We start from the raw sequence: 20,216 nt of genomic DNA, 5'->3' as shown, positions 1-20,216 counted from the left end.
TTAAAAAAATTGCGCTCACCCCGAGGGAAGAGCCGATTGGCTGAGGGGGGTGTGATGGGGGCTCCTAGGTGACCGGCAGGGGCAGCCCAAACTTGTTTAAAAGGGGGATTCAAGTCCCTCAAGGGTCAGGTGGTTTTCTTGACCCTGGGCTGCCCCTGACCATCAACACACACCTCCAGAGGACTGGAGGAATTCTTTCCCGCCCACCCATCCCCAAAGAATAGCAGGTGTAGGAAGACCTTAGGAGGGAAGGAGTCATGTTTGGGCACAAAGCAGGTGGATAACCTTGGCATCAAGAATACTAGTGCAGGCGAACTCAAGACGGTATCAGAAGCTTTTTGGCTCAAGCCAGGGTAGCGGTGCTGTGGGTGTAGGAAAGGAGCTTGGGATGACCGCTACTGCGAATGTCCATAGCTCCCCCCACGGTACTCCATTACATGGCCCTGGAATTTTTGAATTTGGGGGGATGAGACTGCGCCAGGGGACCAAGGTATGTCCCGGTTGCCCAGTATCATCCCCATCGGGTGCCAGGGGGGATCCCTTGCTTAGGGTTGGCTCTGCCATGGTTGGATTGGGGGAGAGTTTTCGTGCTGGCCCGCGCCACCTCTATCTTGAGGGAGCAGGTGAGTCTCACCTTGTGAAGCATAATTGGTTTTGGAGGGGGAACACGGCCCCCAATTTACAGACGATGCCACAGGTGACTGATGGGTGGACAACCATGACTCCTTTTTAAAGAACCTAAACTATTTGATATGCATATTGTAAATATATATGGAAATTTAAGGATGAAAGGAAATACTGTAAATATGATGATGTTTTTTATGTCGTGTTCATATGGTTGTGAATAAATACGGCCTGATAATTGTTATATTCTCTACTGCAGGAAGGTTTCAGTCTGTTTTGTTTACTGTGAACATTAAGTAGCTCCTCCAAGGAGAGGCTCATAAAGGAAACCAGTGTGAACTATTTGGCTATTTGGTTGGAGGAATCGATGCGGCCCCCCACCTGTGACTCATTGCACACATTTACATTTCTTTTAGGGAAGCAAGCACCCTGGCAGAAAGGTTTAGCTGCCTGCCGGCTTCGGTTTTACAGCACAGGAGACTCAGTGAATGACGCTTCAGCTGAAGCCTTTGAAATATAGGAATTAACTGTCCCAGGACAGTTGTCTGTTTACAAGAAGGGAAAGGTTTCTCATAAATCAGAAAAGTATGTGCATGCCGTGACCATCCGATCCCGCTCACTTCGATCACTGGACCTTGTCCAGAATGTAGGACAAATACTTTTCATTTTCTCATTGAGGGGGAAATATCACTTTGTGTGCCCAGTGAGGAGAGATCTCAATTGATATGGCAAACCTCTATGAAGAGACCAGTCATAAACAACAAATAATTTGTTATTAAGAAATGTCTACCAACTCTAAATGTCAACAAGCATTGGAAATGCCAATAGGTCTCACCCATAAGAGCTATTGGTTTTGGCAATGTTTTATAGCCAAGGCTATAGCTGAGCAGATGCTTTGCAGTGTGGCTACAACTCATTAAAAGAGAGCTATGAGGCAATCAGGGTTAATTACCTTTTTTTTAAAAAAAAAAAGTGCATTAACACTGGAGGTATCATAGACCATTTTATTATTTTTTATCCGTGATGCACAGCAGCCGCACTGCTATACAGCATGACTACAAATTGTTGCCAAAGTTGGCAATGCCCATGTTGTACAGTATGAATGCCAGGCAATTGCGGTGCCAATAGCCTCAAAGGTGAAACCTATTGACTTTGCCAATGCTTGTTAGGCCTCGGAACAACTCCCCTGTGATTCTGATCAAATCAGTTAATCTCCCAATGAGCGTTATATATATATATAAATACATATATATATATGAGGTATTTGGCAAAACAAAACCTTTTACATAAGGAAAGAAACTACCCCATGTCCATACATTGTGAAGGTGATAACATCTGTTATCAAAATAAAAGCAGATAACATCTGTTGTCACCACCATCCTTTTCAAATGAGAAAAGCGCTTTTTGAAGTGTATGTGGAAGAGTAAAACATAGCTACAAATGACAAAAGGTTCAACAAACATGGGAGAAGAAAAAATAGACGCATTACCTAAATCACAGCACGATCAGAGGAAAGACAGCAATCAAGCTGAAGCAATCAGTACTTGCTCCATGCTCCAGCTGAAAGAAGAGGAAAGTGAAGCCAGCATACACTGGCCAATTAGAAGGCAGCAAGTAAGAATGACAATGAAGATAATGAACATTAAGCAATGGGAGGGCTTCCAGCCCTTCTTTGCATTCTATAGCTCTTGCAAGTGAGGGTGCTCATGTGCTGTCACAGGCGAAACCTTAAAATAGCCATTTGTGACAGTCGACAAAAAATATAGTGTGGCTGAGGAAACCATTAATAAAGTTAAACATCGGCTCAATAGTTCTCTCTTATAATGACTGTGCCAGCCTTTTAGCAAGCGCAACCACATTATTGGCAGCCCTGAAGCCATTGTCCATTGATCGGTACACATGAAGCGATTCCTGTCATTGAAGACTGGGAGACAGTGGGCATTTCTTTCGGAGAGGATCCATGTAAGTAATGTCTAGCTCAGGAGGATTTTTTCCATTTCTATGACTAGTAAGGAAGGAAATCGGAGTCCCTAGGAATTCAACTTGCTCATTTCGAGGTGCATAATATAATTGTTGTCTCTGTTGTTTCCCCTTAGAGTTGGATGTCCAGAAGATTAATTTTCCCCTGGTGTGTTCTCTCCACTCTTTTCCCTTTGATAACCCCTTTGCTAGTTCTTCGGAAAATCAACTGTGCCTATCAAAACGACGCTGATCAAACTGAGACCAGTGGCTGACCTTCAGAAAAGGCAGCAAGTCTCTTTCTGCCAGCGGGGATGACCTGCTCTTCAGAAGGCCCACTTAGCAGCAGGTTGCCTGGCACAAGCGGAGCAGAAGTACTACCAAAAACAAGGGCAGCAAAAGTAAGGTCAGAAGCATAGCAAGATAATGAGAGACACATTCAATTCTCAGAATCCCTCTGCACTAATGTAGAAAAACGGACGTTTTTAAGGTGGAAAATGTATTGATGCCTGACCGGTTTACATGAAATGGATCTTGTTAAATCATATAAGCGTACCTTGCACCAGCCAGACACAGATACAGTTGAACGCATCAAACACAACCAGCATGTAGAGGTCACGTGATCACAAAGATAAAGCATACACACGATTGGGTAGGCCATTACGTCATTTAATACACACCATCACGTGTCAAAAGAATTATAAATAGTTTTTTTTGCAATATAATAAAACGTAAACCTAAAACCAAAATAGGGCACTACACATAGTTTATACATCAGTATGATACAGAATGATGAGAAAACATTAAAGAAGAAATCCAGTTTTTTAACAAGATATTTATTCCCCGGTTTCCAAAATGTAAGATGTTTTATTTTTTATTGAAGAATGTGCACACCAAATGTTCTCAGTAGCTGCCAGAAAGCAGATAGGGAACTCAAACAACTTTTCCTAGATGAGGGCTTCCTCTGTGCATTATGAAGAAAAACACTTGGAATTACATGGCAATATCAATGCATATACAATGTCCCTGGTAGTCCGCTATTTATATTAAGGACTGTGAATAAACAGGCAATACATCACAAACAAGCATATCAATATTTTAATTAATACCTCACCAAACAGTAGCACCAAAATTGTGACTGTCAATTCATTAAAATACCTCGAGCAGCAGACGTGACATCATAAACCTTATGAACATGATGACATCACTGAGTTGTCCCATGCCCTACAATGTGCCCTTCATCATCAGGCTTCTGTTGGCCTCTGAAGGGTGAAGAAAGTGGCAAGCAAAAACTCCATAAAAGAAACACTTTTATTAAATTGATGGTGTATTTCGTTTCCTCTCAATACCTTGTAGGTCCTTTAACAGGCACAGCAAGGTTAAGGGGTAGAAAGAGCAAGGCCAGAATAACAACTGCCACCCCTAACTCATGTCTACTCAGAAAATCCCTTTAGAGCCCACTGAGTTAACCTCTGAGGAGACAGGTGTTGGATGTGAAGGGATATCAAAGCCTATGCACTGAACAAGAACTGAGACATGAACTGAGACTGTGTTAAGAGCCTTTCATCACTTACTCTACAGATCTCAATCCTGGCCACAGCTGCAAATTTCTGTGAGCACTTTGTGAAGTGAATTTGTGATATGTTTCAATGCCTCTTCACAAAGAACCTTCTACGAGGTGGCTCTTACATTGCCTGCAATGGTGATCAAAGAGGGCCATCAGGAGGTGGCTACCACCGTCTAGGCTCACATAGCATCATAGCACCAGGTTCATTTCCTGGATTAGTGCGTGCACCTGAAATAGCTGGAGGTACTGACCATTGTTGAAGAGGAGTACTGTGCGATATTGGAAGGTTGTCTGAAGGATGCTCATAAATGAAATTCTGTCTCTTAATATCTGGGTGGGATATATAAAACATGTTATTCCCTATCAATAATGCATTTTGAGAGAGAGGTCATAACTCACAAGAGGTTATTACTCTCAGAGGATAAGCCAACGTGGTTGATGCCATGCTATTTTGTTGTAAATGAAACTTAAGAGCAACAGTATTTAGCAAGAACCATAACACAAGGAGTTAAATGTGTGATGTGATATGCTAGGTAATTAAATAGTCCACGTGGCCCCGTAATGTTTCTTAGTAACCTGACTGTAAAATGGAATATGTGAGGCAGGAAGCAATAATTTCTCAAATGAGTAAGGCTGCATTATGATACTAGCATTGAATTTGATGACTGCAGCCTTCTACTTTGGCATTATAGAGCTGAAAAATAAAGGGAAAGATCTGTGGTATGGGGCGCCATGAATACTTTATTTAGGACAGAAAGTAACACCTCTTTTATAAAAACAAAAACCTCAGAAATCCCCTGGAAAGCGTTCACGTTGAGGGATTCTTTATGGTTATGCTCCAAACCATTGTAATTGGATTAATATGATAAGCAACATAAGCCACGTCCACTGCCCTTGACATCGCTGGTGATTTTGCATGTGATCTCGACAACAATGTCATGGAAGTTCGAACATTACACATGAAAATACACGAGGAGGCCAGGCTGCAGTTCCAGACTGGGCCAGGAGATGTCCTTGTGAAGATTAAACGGAGACCAAAGTCTACACAGGGTCTTTAACTGAGGTCTAACAAATGTATTCAATGCCTAGTAGATAAATCTGTCTACAAGGCAGTGCTTGTATGTTACTACGCAAGTCCACACTACTTTACATACAGGAAGAGTGATAGATCACACTCACTTTACGAGATAAATATTCCTGGGATTTTCACAAAGGCACGAGTACAGGTGTACTTTACAGCATTTCCAGGTTCACTCTCCTGTCAACACTTCCAATATAACTTTAATTTCAGTTCATCAGTAAAAAAAGAAGCCTTAAGGAAAATAACTTGAAGGAAGGCCAAAAATGTGAATAGTTTAAAAAAGAAACTTTGACGTCTTAACAACAAACTTCTGCCAGACGATGAAAAAGCACAACAGTCAGACAAAAGTATTGTATGGACTTGTTCCCTAGAAAGCCACAAGATAAAATAGAGGACATATGAATATTTTAGAATAAAGATAACTCCAACAATGGAATTCTTAAAATATGAATTCATTGACGGAATGACTTTAATCTTGTATTGTGTTTTAAAACCTTACAACATATGGATTAGAGTTTGCAAAGTGCTCAAGTGTCCTTAAAATTCAGATTATGGTTTTATGGAAGATATTCACTTTATATTAAAAAAGGTACGATCCAGTGAGAAACCCCACCTGGCAATATAGACTACAATCCAGCCACTTTCCAGTCTACCCTTCAGTACAAAGGAGCTAATGCAAGCAATGTCAGGGGTTCACTGTCCTCTGATTGTATAGCAAAAGAGAACCATAATTGGTGTTAGATGAGCGCCTTGCACCTATGGCAAAATCCCGCTGCACCTGTTGCACTAATCCCGCCACTGCCCCCCCCCCCTAATCCCATGAAAGGAAATTATATTTAGAACAAGAGGACTCTTTGGATTTCGGTTTTCAATCAGGTCTTCGGCAGTAGAAGGCACCCAAAAATGCCTCTTGAAATATTACATACGCATACATCCGGGTAAGCAACATTACCTGGTGGTGGATACAAACATTAAGATGGGATTTTCTCAAGGAATCTACCATCTGCCCCCACGCTCTTCAAGGAGGCAGGCAGCAGTGAACAACATTGGAGCCAAAGGTGGTTCTTGAAAAGACGTGCCAATATTTCAGTTTCATGAATACATTAAAATACATCAATTTCAAATATTTTTAGTAAAGAAACAGGGCCTCAGGGTCATCAAGCAATGTTTGCTTTCATTGAATGACGCTTTTCCCTAAATCAAACTTGCCCAGAAAGGGTAGAGAGAAATATGTGGCAGAGGAATCTCCGGACAGGGATCCTAATTTCCGTCAACACAAACCTTTGCCATGAGGAGACTTTTCATTCTGAAGAGGTTCAAATAATGCTACATGTTCACACTGCAGTCAAAACAGTACATGATTTGTGTATTTTATTTCATATTCCCTGTTGTTTAAAATATCCAAATCAAGCGTGTTACGTTAAAACCATTGAATGTAGCATTTACAAATATTTTACAACTCAAACACTCCAAAATGTTCTTTCAAATGTTCTAAAGATAAAACATCATTGCAATACCATTAAAATGATTCTAAACTAAAACACTATAAAGCATATTATTGCCACCATTAGGCTAATGTGAAACAAAATTCCTTGATTTATCTGCTTGCATGAGAAATAATTCACAACTGGACATGTATTATGATTCTACAATATAGCTCAAAGTCCTAGCAATATGTGCTATCATTGCTAAATTCAGTCTTGTACTTTATCATGACACATGGAACCTTCAATGATGTTGGACAGAACTGCAACATTGGTCCAGGCTGGCTGGATCCATAATAGATTTGTAACACAACTTCCGCATTGTCAAAAATTCTCATTTAGACTCAAAGTATGAATAAGTTCTTTGTGGATATCCTGAATCTTAGGCATGCATCCTGAACACATGTAACTACATTAGACGGCCTTGCATTAGAATACCAACACATGAGGTTATCCATTATGAACTCACCATATATTGAAATGTTTAAAACTGTCATCAGAAAAAAAAGAATACCCTTAAATTTAGAGTCACTACCTTCAACCCTCAAATATACAACTGAGCATATTTATTTGAATACATTTAGCATTTTCATTAACTCTGAGGTTTTGATTTAATAATCTACTTTGTTGAAAGACATACAAGTTTCTGGGGAATAGGTTTCTAAAGGGTAATATGTTTGTACCACACAAGATATTTAGATTAAAATAGTGACGTGGGGTAGCCACCCGTTTATGTCAAATGGGTGTATTTAAATATAAAAAAAGAATGCACTCACCCCGAAGACATGATGTCTTAGAGTTTGGGAAAATGTACATTTCAAGAGGTTTTTAGGGTTGGAATTTTGTAAGATAGTCTTACAATTGTGATTCTTTTTTTAATGCATGGTTGATAGAGAAGTTAACTTTCTGCTACGGATTTTTAATATAACACCACCTTTTTATCTGTAAGCACAAGAGAGATTTACAAGCAATGCCTCTTAAAAGCACAATATTCTTAATTCCCAGTATTAAAACACGTATTAACTACTAATGCATGTACCTATGTATTTCGCACACAAAGTAAATTGTGTGTATTATTAGTGACCACGTTTTGGCAAAGACTATCTCCACATGGAGGAACCTGCTCAAATACGAAAGATGTTTTGAAATTTACAATACTCTACAAGTGAACCTCTCGCTTCATGGCCCAGTGTGCAATAAACTGGACTCCTGTGCCATCACCTCTCTGCCAAATGTCGACCAACTTAACAGCCAGCACAGTCTAAAACGATCTTTTCTAATTCAGATTCTCACCTCGATAGGAATGTCCTCAGTGCTTCAAGAATGTTAATGGTGCAGCCTGCGTCACCCGCGTAAAGGTGCAATCTCCAAAGAGACAATGCATACTCTTGAGTTGCAAACCTTACACAGCACATGTGCCAACATACGGGAAATACTCATGTGCTCAGGTACGCTGCTTGGGAACTTGACAGTTCCCACCCTGCAAAGGAGTGAGGCTTGGATGTGATTAATGCACACTCCTAATTGAGCATTGTGGATTTTGGGGTGTTGGCCACAGTATGGATTAAAGACAGTATGCTACTGACTTAGAGTTCTTCGAGTGGTCTAGTTGGGATCATAGCAAGTTTACTAGAGCTAGAACAGTGGCCTGGAACCACTGAGTATTGTAACTAGGATAGTAGTGAAGTCAACATAGCTAGAATAAGGGCTTAGGGCATTTGAGTGGTATATTTGAGATTGTAGAGAGTTCAGTAGATATAAATAGAACAGGGTCTTTGGGCCTTTGAGTGGGCTTGCTGGGATAGGAGCAAGTGCAATAGACCTAAAGTACTGGTGTGGGTCCATCCAGTGGTCAAGCTGGGATTGATGCAATTTTAATCGACCTTTAATAGGGGCGTGTAGCCCTTCGGTGACATAGCTTGCATTACAGTGAGCTCAATAGAGCTTGAAAAGGGGCTTTTAGGGCCATCGGATGATCCATCAATTAGGATTGTGGCAATTTCAATAGAGCTAGAAAAGGAGCTTAAAGTCATTGGGTGGTCCAGTTAGGATAGTACCTACTTGATTAGAGCTAGAAGAAGGCTTAGAGCCATTGTGTTGGCGAGGTGGCATCATTATTTGTTGAATAGAAAAGGAATAGCGCTTAGAGACCTCTAGGTGGTCTACATGAGACTGCAGAAACGGAATAGTGCTCTAATACGGGATTTAAGACAATGAGTTGTCTACTTGGGATTGTAAGAGTTCAATTGAGCTAGAATAAGTACTTGTGTCCTTTGAGGGGTCTGGCTGGGATAGCAGTGAGTCCATTTGGGACTTGGAGTTATCGAATAATCTAGTTGAATACACTTGTGCTTCTACCTTTATTTCTAGATTTTACAGCAAGTCAGTCCGGTTTATTGATGAGAGGCAGCCAACCTGGCTTCTGCCACTACACAGCGCCACACATTTGATCTGCTGTGTTTTCTCTTTCCCTGCAGATTATTTTTTAAATGTGACACAAATCCCTGCCCTGCGTGGCCCCGCTTGAGTTTGTTGACCCCAGATGCCAAAACTTCTGACATTCCTGTGGGCCAGATGTTAAAATTTTAGAGGTTGGAGCTACATTCAAGATTATAAACAGTGAATTCTTGCTGTAGAGGATCTGAGTGCGAATTCAATAGATATCATCCAAGAGGTCCCAAAGGCCCCATCCCAATTAGTGGGACATCTAAAGGAACCACTGGCAGAGAAATCCTTATCAGTGGAAATCAGAGATCTAGGTAACAGTGGCAGCTAATCTTGACTATTATGAAGTTGGGGACGCATCCGTGCTTGCATGTGTGAAGCATAAACACTAGACATGTATCTTAGCTAGAAATGGAACACAGCTCTGACAATCCAATACATGGAATCGCGTGCACAGTTTGATATTAGAGGGGCTGTCAATGACACTGGAGTTGTAACCCTTGAAAGCAGTAATAAGGGACCGCCTACTGGAGAGAATGGAGAAGGAACCTCAGAAAACTAGTCTTCCTCAATTTTGATAGAACGCTTCACCTTATGCTGCCTCTGTAACCTCATTCAGCAGTAGGCATCTTAAACCAGGTGTTACAATGGTTGAGTTACTTTGATTCTGAAAAATATCACCATTTTTACCTAGTCCCACTGTTACCTCTGGATCCATTGTAGCTCACTGATGTACCCAATATTTTTTAACCATTATGTCTTGACTTGCTTGCACTGCATCTGCTTCTTTCACTTTGGCTTCTGCTTGTATGTTGACTATGCTCAGGCTTTCCCACCCACTGTGCAATCTGGCTAAGATTTATTCCCTTGAATGTTGTTTGCACGTCTCCCAAAATTGGTGTAAGACAAGGGTAATGATGAAAAAATATGAAGTGCTACAACTATTCTAGAAAAAAATTATTTTACACTGATCATCAAATGTTGGCTTTCACAGGCCGTGACATGGCTCAAACCATTAGGAAAATGTACTTGTACTTTGAAATAGGCTATAAAGTTTTTTTTGTGATGCATATGGCTGAATGTATTAACATTAGCTACTTCACTGTCACCCGGAGAGGACAATTGAGGCTTAATCGACCGCACAATCCAAACAGTTTTAAATTATACTGCACATATTGTTCACCTGCATTGATCAGTTGTCCAAAATCCACAAATATTACTGGATACAATAAAGAAAGGAGAGACAACAAAAACAATATGGATACTGTTATGTGTTCACATTTCATGATTGTTTAACTAGATATATAAATTACTTTCAGCATAAGACTATGCATGTTAAACATGTTAGTGTTCTGGTTATGATGCCGCCCTCATCACCGTCCAATTGGGTTGGTATGTTAGATACTGCAGGTTAGACAGAGACTGTGATGTTGTGTCCTCCTTGCGATTTTACTTGTATATACAGATGTTTTAACTTTGTGATTCGATTTTGTACTTTGGTTTATAGCCCTGAAGAAGGTCTTTGATGTGGGAGAGAAACGCATTGACTGCCCTCTTGTTTTATGATCAAGAATGAAATTTGAAATAAAGAATACCTCTACATGGACTCCAGCTTCTGGAGTTTTTCTTGACTTAGTGGACCCTCTGAATGAGAACTAGAAACAGTATCGATATTGTTTTATTACATACTTCAGGTTGTCCGTGCTGAAGTACTCCGACTGGTTCCTTTAGACAAGGGGTGGATATTCTTAAGGCAGCTGATATCCCCTACTCCCTAGAGCGCTCTGGCTCTCTAAATGCCAGCGTACCCCATTGAACTGCTCCGCACATCATCTAGGAGGCATTTGGGAAAGTGTGTGGCAGGCTTGTCAATCAGTGTGCCACCCACCTGTTCAAACACGAGGTGCACTCCTCTCCCCTGGAGAAGATAGAAAGGTTATCTAAGGCAATGGCCTGCTTTCAAGGTGCTGTTTGGAATTTGACCACAAAAACAAACTACAGAACCAAGTCACGCGTCTCGTCAGAAACTGCTAATTTCTGACGAGTAACAAAGAACATGAAATATCTGTGAAGGGTTGTTCAGCAGAGGCTGTACTTATCAGTGAATACTATGGAAATACTGATAAAAATACTTCGATACACTACAACTACCAAGACGCACCAGAGAGAACTGCTGTGGGCTTGACATTCATCAGTTTGTGGCCCAACTGCGGAAATCTGATGTGTTCTCCTCCCCACTGGGGGAGCCTGTAAAGCCTCTATAAGCCTGAGGTCTTCAAATAAGCAACTTAAGAAGCCCTGCCAAGTTTCTCAGGTCCATGTGTGATGCGCTTCTCAAGCACGTTTTTTTTTTTCTGTGTATTCTGGGACTTGTAGTCTTGTTTATTCTATTATAAGACAGGACTAAAAGTCCCAGAATTCAGAGAAAAAAAAGCTTGGACTCAGCAATACATTGCACATGGATCTGGAAAACTTTGCAGCTATGCTTCGGGTATTAGACTATGGAAACGAAAGAGCATGACATCCACAGAGGCTACTAACTTCTGGTGAGCACCAAAAGTGTGATACGCACTTTATGCAACATGCAGCACTTGAATTTATCAGCAAATGCAATGAAAAATGTGTGCGAACAGTAGTTTATGCACTACATCTACCATGATGCATCTGGAGAGGACTCTGCTGCAGTGTTGCTATCCTGGGTTGACACCTTTATTGGCATTCCAGCTGTCCGCTGGTTCTCCATAACTGCACAAGGACATTTAAGCGTCATAGCTTATATCACAAATCATGACTGTCTCAAATGTAAGCGCTTGTGCTGCCCTGAGCAGTTTGACAAGGCCTCTCAGTCGCCCTCACACCGCTGCGAAGGAAAAAGGGAAGACTTGTTTTGATCAAAACACCGATGCTTTGCGTATGTTTCAGTAGCTGACCATGAAACAAACAAAGGCCCATATTTATACTTTTTGACGCTAAACTGCGCTAACGCAGTTTAGCGTCAAAAAGTTTTGCGCCGTCTAACGCCATTCTGAAGCGCCATGCGGGCGCCGTATTTATGGAATGGCGTTAGACGGCGCAATCAGACCGGCGCTGCCTGGTTTGCGTGGGAAGAAACCACGTAGACCAGACAGCGCCGGCGTAGGGGGAAAATGGCGCATGGGCGTCTTAAAATGGGGCAAGTCAGGTTACGTCGAAAAAATCGTCTTAACCCGACTTGCGCCATTTTTTAACGACGCCCATCCCCCATCAACATGACTCCTATCATTGTAAAGATAGGAGTCATGCCCCCTTGCCCAATGGCCATGCCCAGGGGACTTCTGTCCCCTGGGCATCGTCATTGGGCATAGTGGCATGTAGGGGGGCACAAATAAGGCCCCCCTATGCCACCAAAATAAAATATAAAAAATAAAAAATAAAACTTACCTGAACTTACCTGAATGTCCCTGGGGTGGGTCCCTCCATCCTTGGGGGTCCTCCTGGGGTGGGCAAGGGTGGCAGGGGGGGTCCCTGGGGGCATGGGAGGGCACCTGTGGGCTCATTTTGGGCCATATTTATACTCCGTTTGCGCCGAAATTGCGTCGTTTTTTTTGACGCAATTTCGACGCAAAACTAACGCCAACTAACGCCATATTTATACTATGGCGTTAGAGGCGAATAGCGCCAAAGTTCCCGGAATGTGCGTCATTTTTTAGCGTGAACCCCTTCCTTGCGTTAATGATATGCAAGGGAGGCGTTCCCGTCTAAAAAATGACTCCCAGGCCTTTACGTGGTATTTATACTCCCGGGCAAAAGAGACGCCCGGGAGTTGGCGTGGCTAAAAACGGCGCATTTGCGCCACTTTTTAACGCCTGCTCAGGGCAGGCGTTAAGGGGCCTGTGGGCTCAAAATGAGCCCACAGGTGCCCTCCCATGCCCCCAGGGACCCCCCCTGCCACCCTTGCCCACCCCAGGAGGACCCCCAAGGATGGAGGGACCCACCCCAGGGACATTCAGGTAAGTTCAGGTAAGTTTTATTTTTTATTTTTTATATTTTATTTTGGTGGCATAGGGGGGCCTTATTTGTGCCCCCCTACATGCCACTATGCCCAATGACCATGCCCAGGGGACAGAAGTCCCCTGGGCATGGCCATTGGGCAAGGGGGCATGACTCCTATCTTTACAATGATAGGAGTCATGTTGATGGGGGATGGGCGTCGTTAAAAAATGGCGCAAGTCGGGTTAAGACGATTTTTTCGACGTAACCTGACTTGCCCCATTTTAAGACGCCCATGCGCCATTTTCCCCCTACGCCGGCGCTGTCTGGTCTACGTGGTTTCTTCCCACGCAAACCAGGCAGCGCCGGTCTGATTGCGCCGTCTAACGCCATTCCATAAATACGGCGCCCGCATGGCGCTTCAGAATGGCGTTAGACGGCGCAAAACTTTTTGACGCTAAACTGCGTTAGCGCAGTTTAGCGTCAAAAAGTATAAATATGGGCCTTTGAGCCCACAGGCCCCTTAACGCCTGCCCTGAGCAGGCGTTAAAAAGTGGCGCAAATGCGCCGTTTTTAGCCACGCCAACTCCCGGGCGTCTCTTTTGCCCGGGAGTATAAATACCACGTAAAGGCCTGGGAGTCATTTTTTAGACGGGAACGCCTCCCTTGCATATCATTAACGCAAGGAAGGGGTTCACGCTAAAAAATGACGCACATTCCGGGAACTTTGGCGCTATTCGCCTCTAACGCCATAGTATAAATATGGCGTTAGTTGGCGTTAGTTTTGCGTCGAAATTGCGTCAAAAAAAACGACGCAATTTCGGCGCAAACGGAGTATAAATATGGCCCAAAGCTTCTGACATTCAGAAAAGCCCTTGACAAGCGTGCTTTTGTTCGCGGCATGTATGAGCCTGACCTGACAGCTGAACAGCAGCAAGGGCTGGCTTACAAACATGTACTGACTGGCTGAGTGGTAGGATGTGCATCAGGGGATGGATTACTTTAATTTCAGTGGAGAAATCTTAGGCCGAGTGCTTAGACTGCACATGTGCTACTCCCGCACATGTGCAATTTTGCACTCAGGGGTTTAGTCAAAACCGGAGTGACCTGTGCAGACACATCTGTGTTTGCGTCGGTTTTCAGTCCAAATGCGTGGGAAGAATGCGGTGCAGGATATAATAAACGGAACATGAAAATGTCAGTGCAAATTGCACCGCTGCAAACCATGTAACCCCGCTCGACACCCGCTGCCCAGTACAGCGCGCTTTCCACATGTTATCAGCCCGTCACTCAGTCAGTCACTCGCTGCCCCCGGGCACTGGGTGACTGACTGCTTGCTCCCCGTCTGCTTCTTGCATGGTCGTCGAGGGTTCGCTTGATTAATACTGAGCGGCCACTCGCCGGAGCTTGATTTCACTATCCACGTGAAAAATAAGGCGCTCGGTGCACAGTCCCGCCTTTAGGAGCTATCAGAGTGACCGGCAACGAGTAGCACCGCGGCCTGTCTCTAGATGGAAAGTTAAATATAAAGGGCTTGGATCAGCTTCCTTACTTACGGGGCCCCTCGACCCAGCACAAGGGGCCACAATTCGGCCTAAGGCCATTGAACATTGAGATCTGACCTCAGAGACGCCAGGTGACGGGAGAAGGTGTACTGGACACCACCACAGAGCTCTGATGTGCTTTAAAGAGAGGCTTAGAAGGGTGAAGAGTGGATCCTGCCTGCCCCTAGGTTGCAAGGGCCTCTCCGCAATGAACTCCAGCCAAGCAAAGGGCACGCATTTTTTCTCTCTGAGGTGGCTGGCACAAACTCAAGTGCAAGGGACCTATCCATCACTGTCGCAGGGGGCATCGTGGATGCGAGCTGGGGCTCATGGATGGGGCGTGAGAAGGGAAGGAAACCTAGGGAGGTCAGGAACGGAGGCTGGGCAGAGAGAGGCAGTGAAGAAGATGTACGAGCGAGGGGAGGAAGAAAGACCGTGGACTAGAAGGGAAGAACGGGGGAGAATTGGTAGAGACCGAGGCAGGAAATGCAGAAGGAGGGATGGATTGGGGTATCAGTAAACATATGGGGTGGACCGGAGGACAGGTTGGGACTGGGCAGAGAAAGGCAGTGGGCAAGGGGGATGGAAGTAGGAGGGGAGTTTGGTAGAAGGGTAGAAACATGAATTCAGAGCTAGGGCGGCTAAGCACCATGGGTAGATTCATTTCTTACCGCAAAAGAGTGAGAAAGGTGAAGCACGGAAAAGAATGACTATAAAGACAAGTGGCTAAAGGTAATGAAGAGAGGTAGAGACAGAAAAAAAAGAGAAAGAAAGCTGAACAAAATGATAAATGACAAGAAGGGTAGGTGTGAATTCAAGACGTGAAAGAGGGGAATACAATTGAAAAATATAAAGGAAAGGAAGTAAGGCAAGGGTGAAAACCGAGAAACCAAGAAAGAGTGGTGGAAATAAGGAAAGATGTCGAGAACAGGAGGAAGAAGCGAGATCTGAAAAAGGGAAGGAAGACTGAAAAGGGTCACAAAATGAGAAAAGGAGGAAAGGTGCCGTAAGAAAATATCAGAAAGCTCAGCGATAATAAAGTGGGGGGTGAAGATGTGGAGGGAGAAACGGAGGGAGAGAGAGATGAATACATTAGAAAATAAGAAGAAGACGAAAGGAAAAGTGAATGAAAGGAACGAGAAAGTGTGGAAAAGCGAATACCAAAAAGAAAAGAAGAGGTTGAAGTCAGTAAAATATGACAGAGAAATATGAACATGGAGAAAAAGTGTAGGATGAGGATATAGTAATAAAAGAAAGGGACAATGGGAAAATGACGATAAAAGGAGAAGGGGAAGTGAGTGAAAGGGTAATGCAAAAGAGAGGGAAAGAAAGTCGAAAGCGAGGAACAGAGACGGTGAGAGAAGAGATTAGGTGAATGCCGAGAGATTAGTGTGGAAGGGACGGGGCACAAGAGGGGCACAGAGGCGGGAAAGTGGGGATTTAACGTAACATCACGAAGAGTAGAGGAAACATGAGAAAGGTAAGTGTGAGGGAAAGTGAAAGGATGATAAAGGTGGGGAGAGAAGGAGGATAACGGTGAAAAGATGAGAAAGCTGGAAGTGAAAAAGGTGAATTGTAAGGAGTGGAAGCAGCAGAGGGAAAGTTACAGAAAAAGAAGGGAGAGAAGGAACAATGCTGCGCCTGAGACAGCCGCGAAAGGAAAAGGGAACTGGAAGAGAAGGGAGAGAGACGGCAAAAGACGATAAGCGAAAAGTTAAGAAGGGAACGGAGAAAAAAGAGCTGAAAATGGGAAACGATATAATCACACTAATAAAAGGGCATCGACGGAATACAGTCACGGCGTCGGCGGGAGAGAAAAGGGAGCTCGAGCGAGGGAGTCCCCGAACAACAAATGGGCCCCAAGAAGGGGGAGGGTGGGGAGTGCGTTTGAAGTCAGGAGAGGGGGAGCGAGGCATTCATCATTGCTGGGTGCTCAGCGACGCTCAGTGACCTCAGTCCCAGGACGCGGGGCTCTCTGCGGGGTCTGCGTTAGTTTAAAAGGCACGTGCCCGTGGATGGGGGCGGGGGGGGCACTCACAACCCCCACCCCTGCTGTAAGAGGTACCCCGCTGCTAGACTGACGCCTGTGCTGAGGCAGCGCCTGAAAACAAGTAGTAGCAAACTTATGCTTCTGGGGGCCCCTGGTGTTTTGGGGGTGGCGCTGCGGGCCCCCTACCGCCAAGGACCCCTCACCCTGGGGCCACAAAGAGGGGGGTGAAGAAGACAACTGAGTTTTTCTTACACCGAAGATTCAAAACCCAAGTATCAGCAGAGTTATATCCTCATGTCATGCTATGCGGTGTTAGGTTGTGTCGTGTCATGTATGTCGTGTTTTGCGGTATCATGGTATGTTATGTCACGCTATGCTGAGTTATGTCATGTCACGTCATGGTATGATTGGGTACCCCATTTGTAAGGCCTCGTGGTCTTTGGTGAGAGAGTGTGCAATGGGTAGCGGTTGGAGGAGTGGGACATAGAGAAGGAGAGGGTGGAGACTGAGGTGCAGATGGAGGTGGGAGGAGGTAGAACAGGAGAGATGAGAGAAGCATTCTCGGAAAGGAGAGAGCGCAAGGCGGCTCGGGTGGATGCTGGCGGTGATGGAAGCACGGGGAGTGGGCGGATGAAAGGACTGGGTGGAGAAAGCTGGCCGGGGAGTGGGACAGCAGGTGCAGTGGGGTGAAGAGGGTGATGGAGGAAGGTGTAATCTGGACCCAGGGATGAGGCTGAAGGCGGATGCGGGGGGCGAGGCTGGGTGGGAGACGTACTAGAGTGAATTTGTGGGTGAGATGGATAACGAGATCTGGAGGGTGGGGGAGTGGGGGTGTGGGGGGGTGGTCGGCTGGCGAAGGGGATGATGATGCCAGGGTTAGAAGAACGAGGGATACAGGGAAGCGTGGAAGGTGGAGGGAACAGAGGAGGGAATTGGGAAAGCGGGTGAGAATGATAAATGAGAACTGAGAAGGTGGAGAGTAGGGAGTCTAGGCGGAAGGCAGGCTGGAGACTGTGGTGAGCGGCTGCCTGGAGGAAAGGGTCGAGAAGAGGATGGATGGAGCGCGGTGGGAAATGGTGTTCTGGCATGATGAAGATGGATGGATGGATGGATAGATTAAATGGATGAGTAGAAGGGAAGGAAATTGACCAGACGAGGGATCAGAGAGAGCGGCTGAATAGATGGATGAATAGAAAGCACGGCGAATGAATACTGTGTGCAAAGGATGACGAAGGGGCCAAGGCAGGGAATGCTGGGTGTTCAGCTGGAAGAGAGGAGAGCATGGACTGAAGGGTAAGGGCACAAGGAGTGGATGGGGTGAAGGGTGACTGTGCATGGCTTGTAGGAGGGCGCGCTGGGGGCACATGAAGGTGAGGGTGGTGAGGATGATGAAAGGAGGAGTGGGTGGAGAGCGATGAGACTACATACTGAAGTGGAGAGTGAGATATGGAGGTAGAAGGTGAAGTGGATGGAATGAGGGAGGAAAGTGCAAGAAGGAGTGAATGGCGTGAGGGATGAGGGCACAAGGAGGATTGGAAGGAGTGAGGGATGAAGATACAATAAGGGGTAGAGTGATGGACGGGGACTGGAAGAAGGAGTAAATAGAAGGAGGGGGTTTCGAAGTAATGGATGGAGTTAAGCTGTGCCTTCAAGGGGGAATGTGTGTAGAAGTGTGGGCACAGCACGGAGAAGATGATTTGGGGCGACAGAGGGATGGTGTAGGGAAGGATGAACACGTAAGCGGCTGTACGGGGCAGCTGGTGTAGTGGTGACTGGAACGGCTAGCAGGAGAGCGCGTCATGAGCGATAGATTCAAGGAAAAGGAAAGGGGAGGGTACGGAAGGTGGAAGACGGGAAAGGAGATAGTTACTATAGTGAAGGTCCGGGGATGGACGGATGAAGCCTCTTTCTCGGGGTATACACCTCTGTGTACTATCACCTCAAGGCACCCCTACACAGAGGCTTCTGCGGCAGCGCCGCCGACAGCTTCCCCCACCACCAATGACCGCTCACTTGCCCCCTTCCTCTGCAGGGACCTCTTTGGCCAACCCAACCCCCCTCCACACATCATGCCTAGCCGGCACCCATCCCCTCACGTCCCATGGCCGAAGCCGGACCCCTCCTCTCAGTCCAATCCCCAACTGACAGCCAGGGCTGAAGCCAAGCCCCCGCTCCACATCCTACCCCTGCCCGCCCCACCATTCCCACCCCAGTCTGCCCCTGGCCGCACCCAACCCCAGCCAGCCCCCTGGCCTCAGATGGACAATTCACCACATGTTCATTGATGGGATGGCCAACCCGTCAGCCCCCAGGCCCTAACTGCCAACAGGTCACCCAAGCCCCTTCCCCACATCCTAGCCCCGCAGTATGTCTCGGCCCCATCCAGTCCCCCCACCCATCCGCACTCATCCCCTGCGTGTCCCCTGGGCGCCCACTGGCAGGATCCCCAACCTCTCAGACCTCAACTGATAGCAAGGAATCGCCAGTCCCTCCCACCCCATTCTGCTGCAGACCCAGTGAGCCCCAAGCGACCCTCTGCTCGGGAATGACCCGCTCCGGTCGGGCTGCACTCACCATTGGCCGAGATCTGGTTGTCCCACTGTGGGTGTCCGCCTTGCCTGGAGGAGACACTCAGCTGGATGTAAAGTCCCAGGTAGTGTAAGACCCCCAGCGTCACTCCGAAGGCTCCCATCTTGCTCCCAGGTGTTTGAGCTGTCTCACATCAGGCAGCAGAGGAGTGAGTGCGGGGGGAGGTGGAACGAGAGCCGGGGGTCCCCAGAGCAGCCTGCGGCTGAGACCTGCCTGCCAGGAGCTGCCACGAGCCGCTCACTCGAGCTCCCACACCGCTGCTGCCGCTGCTGCACTCTTTACCATCCGCGGAAGCATTCCTCTGCCTGCCAGTGAAGCGTCACACAACCCCAACTAGGCGGAGGGATCTGACTGAGTGATTTATCTTCAAAGTTTTCCACCACTATCCATTTTTAAAACCATAATGACAACTTTGCAGCTGGCGCGTTTTTTGTGTGTGCATGAATGTGAAGCGAGGGGGTGTCCCCGTAGTATGGAAGACTGGCAATTTTGTAATTATAAATATAATATCAGGTGCTGATGTTACCCAATTCAAATTTTTCTCTACCCACAACTACTATCTCCCCGTTGGCAAGTCTCCTCTGACGTGTTTGTTGTAGTATGATTCTACTTTATTTGTATCCACACCAGAGCTTATGTACCTGTCTGCCCAGGTGTTTGCAAGCTACAAACCTCAGTAAGTATTCTCGACCCAGATGTAGAGCGCCGTTGACTTCGTTTTCTGGCCATAGTCTCTTTCTCGCCCTTCAGGGTTACGTCAGGACTCAACCATATGTCCTGCGGTTTACACACAGGCTTGTGCAGAAGGTGCAGTAACCCCGTGAGCTGCTGTCACATGACTTAGTCAAGTAATATGCGACATATAAACGGACATTTATACTACAGTCGCACCACCCACCTGAGTTGTAGTTCTAGGCAGTGCTTGAAATGGAAATATAAAAGTGCTGACACTCAATAGCACAGA

The 20,216-nt window shown here is 45.6% G+C and overlaps 1 protein-coding gene across 1 annotated transcript in view; it reads right to left on the bottom strand.

The window, feature by feature from the left end:
* Nucleotides 1-19,558, bottom strand: part of VSTM2L (V-set and transmembrane domain containing 2 like) — a 311,087-nt gene extending 291,529 nt beyond the window's left edge. The window contains exon 1 of the mRNA XM_069243734.1: nt 19,238-19,558. Coding sequence (XP_069099835.1) covers nt 19,238-19,355 — 118 coding nt within the window. The 5' untranslated portion in view covers nt 19,356-19,558. The remainder of the gene's footprint in view (nt 1-19,237) is intronic.
* Nucleotides 19,559-20,216: the final 658 nt, after the last annotated feature.

The sequence above is a fragment of the Pleurodeles waltl genome, chromosome 7, assembly GCF_031143425.1.
Source record: "Pleurodeles waltl isolate 20211129_DDA chromosome 7, aPleWal1.hap1.20221129, whole genome shotgun sequence".
Classification (NCBI taxonomy): Eukaryota; Metazoa; Chordata; class Amphibia; order Caudata; family Salamandridae; genus Pleurodeles; species Pleurodeles waltl.
Note: the sequence above shows the minus strand (reverse complement) of the source record. Positions and strands in the feature narration are given on the sequence as shown.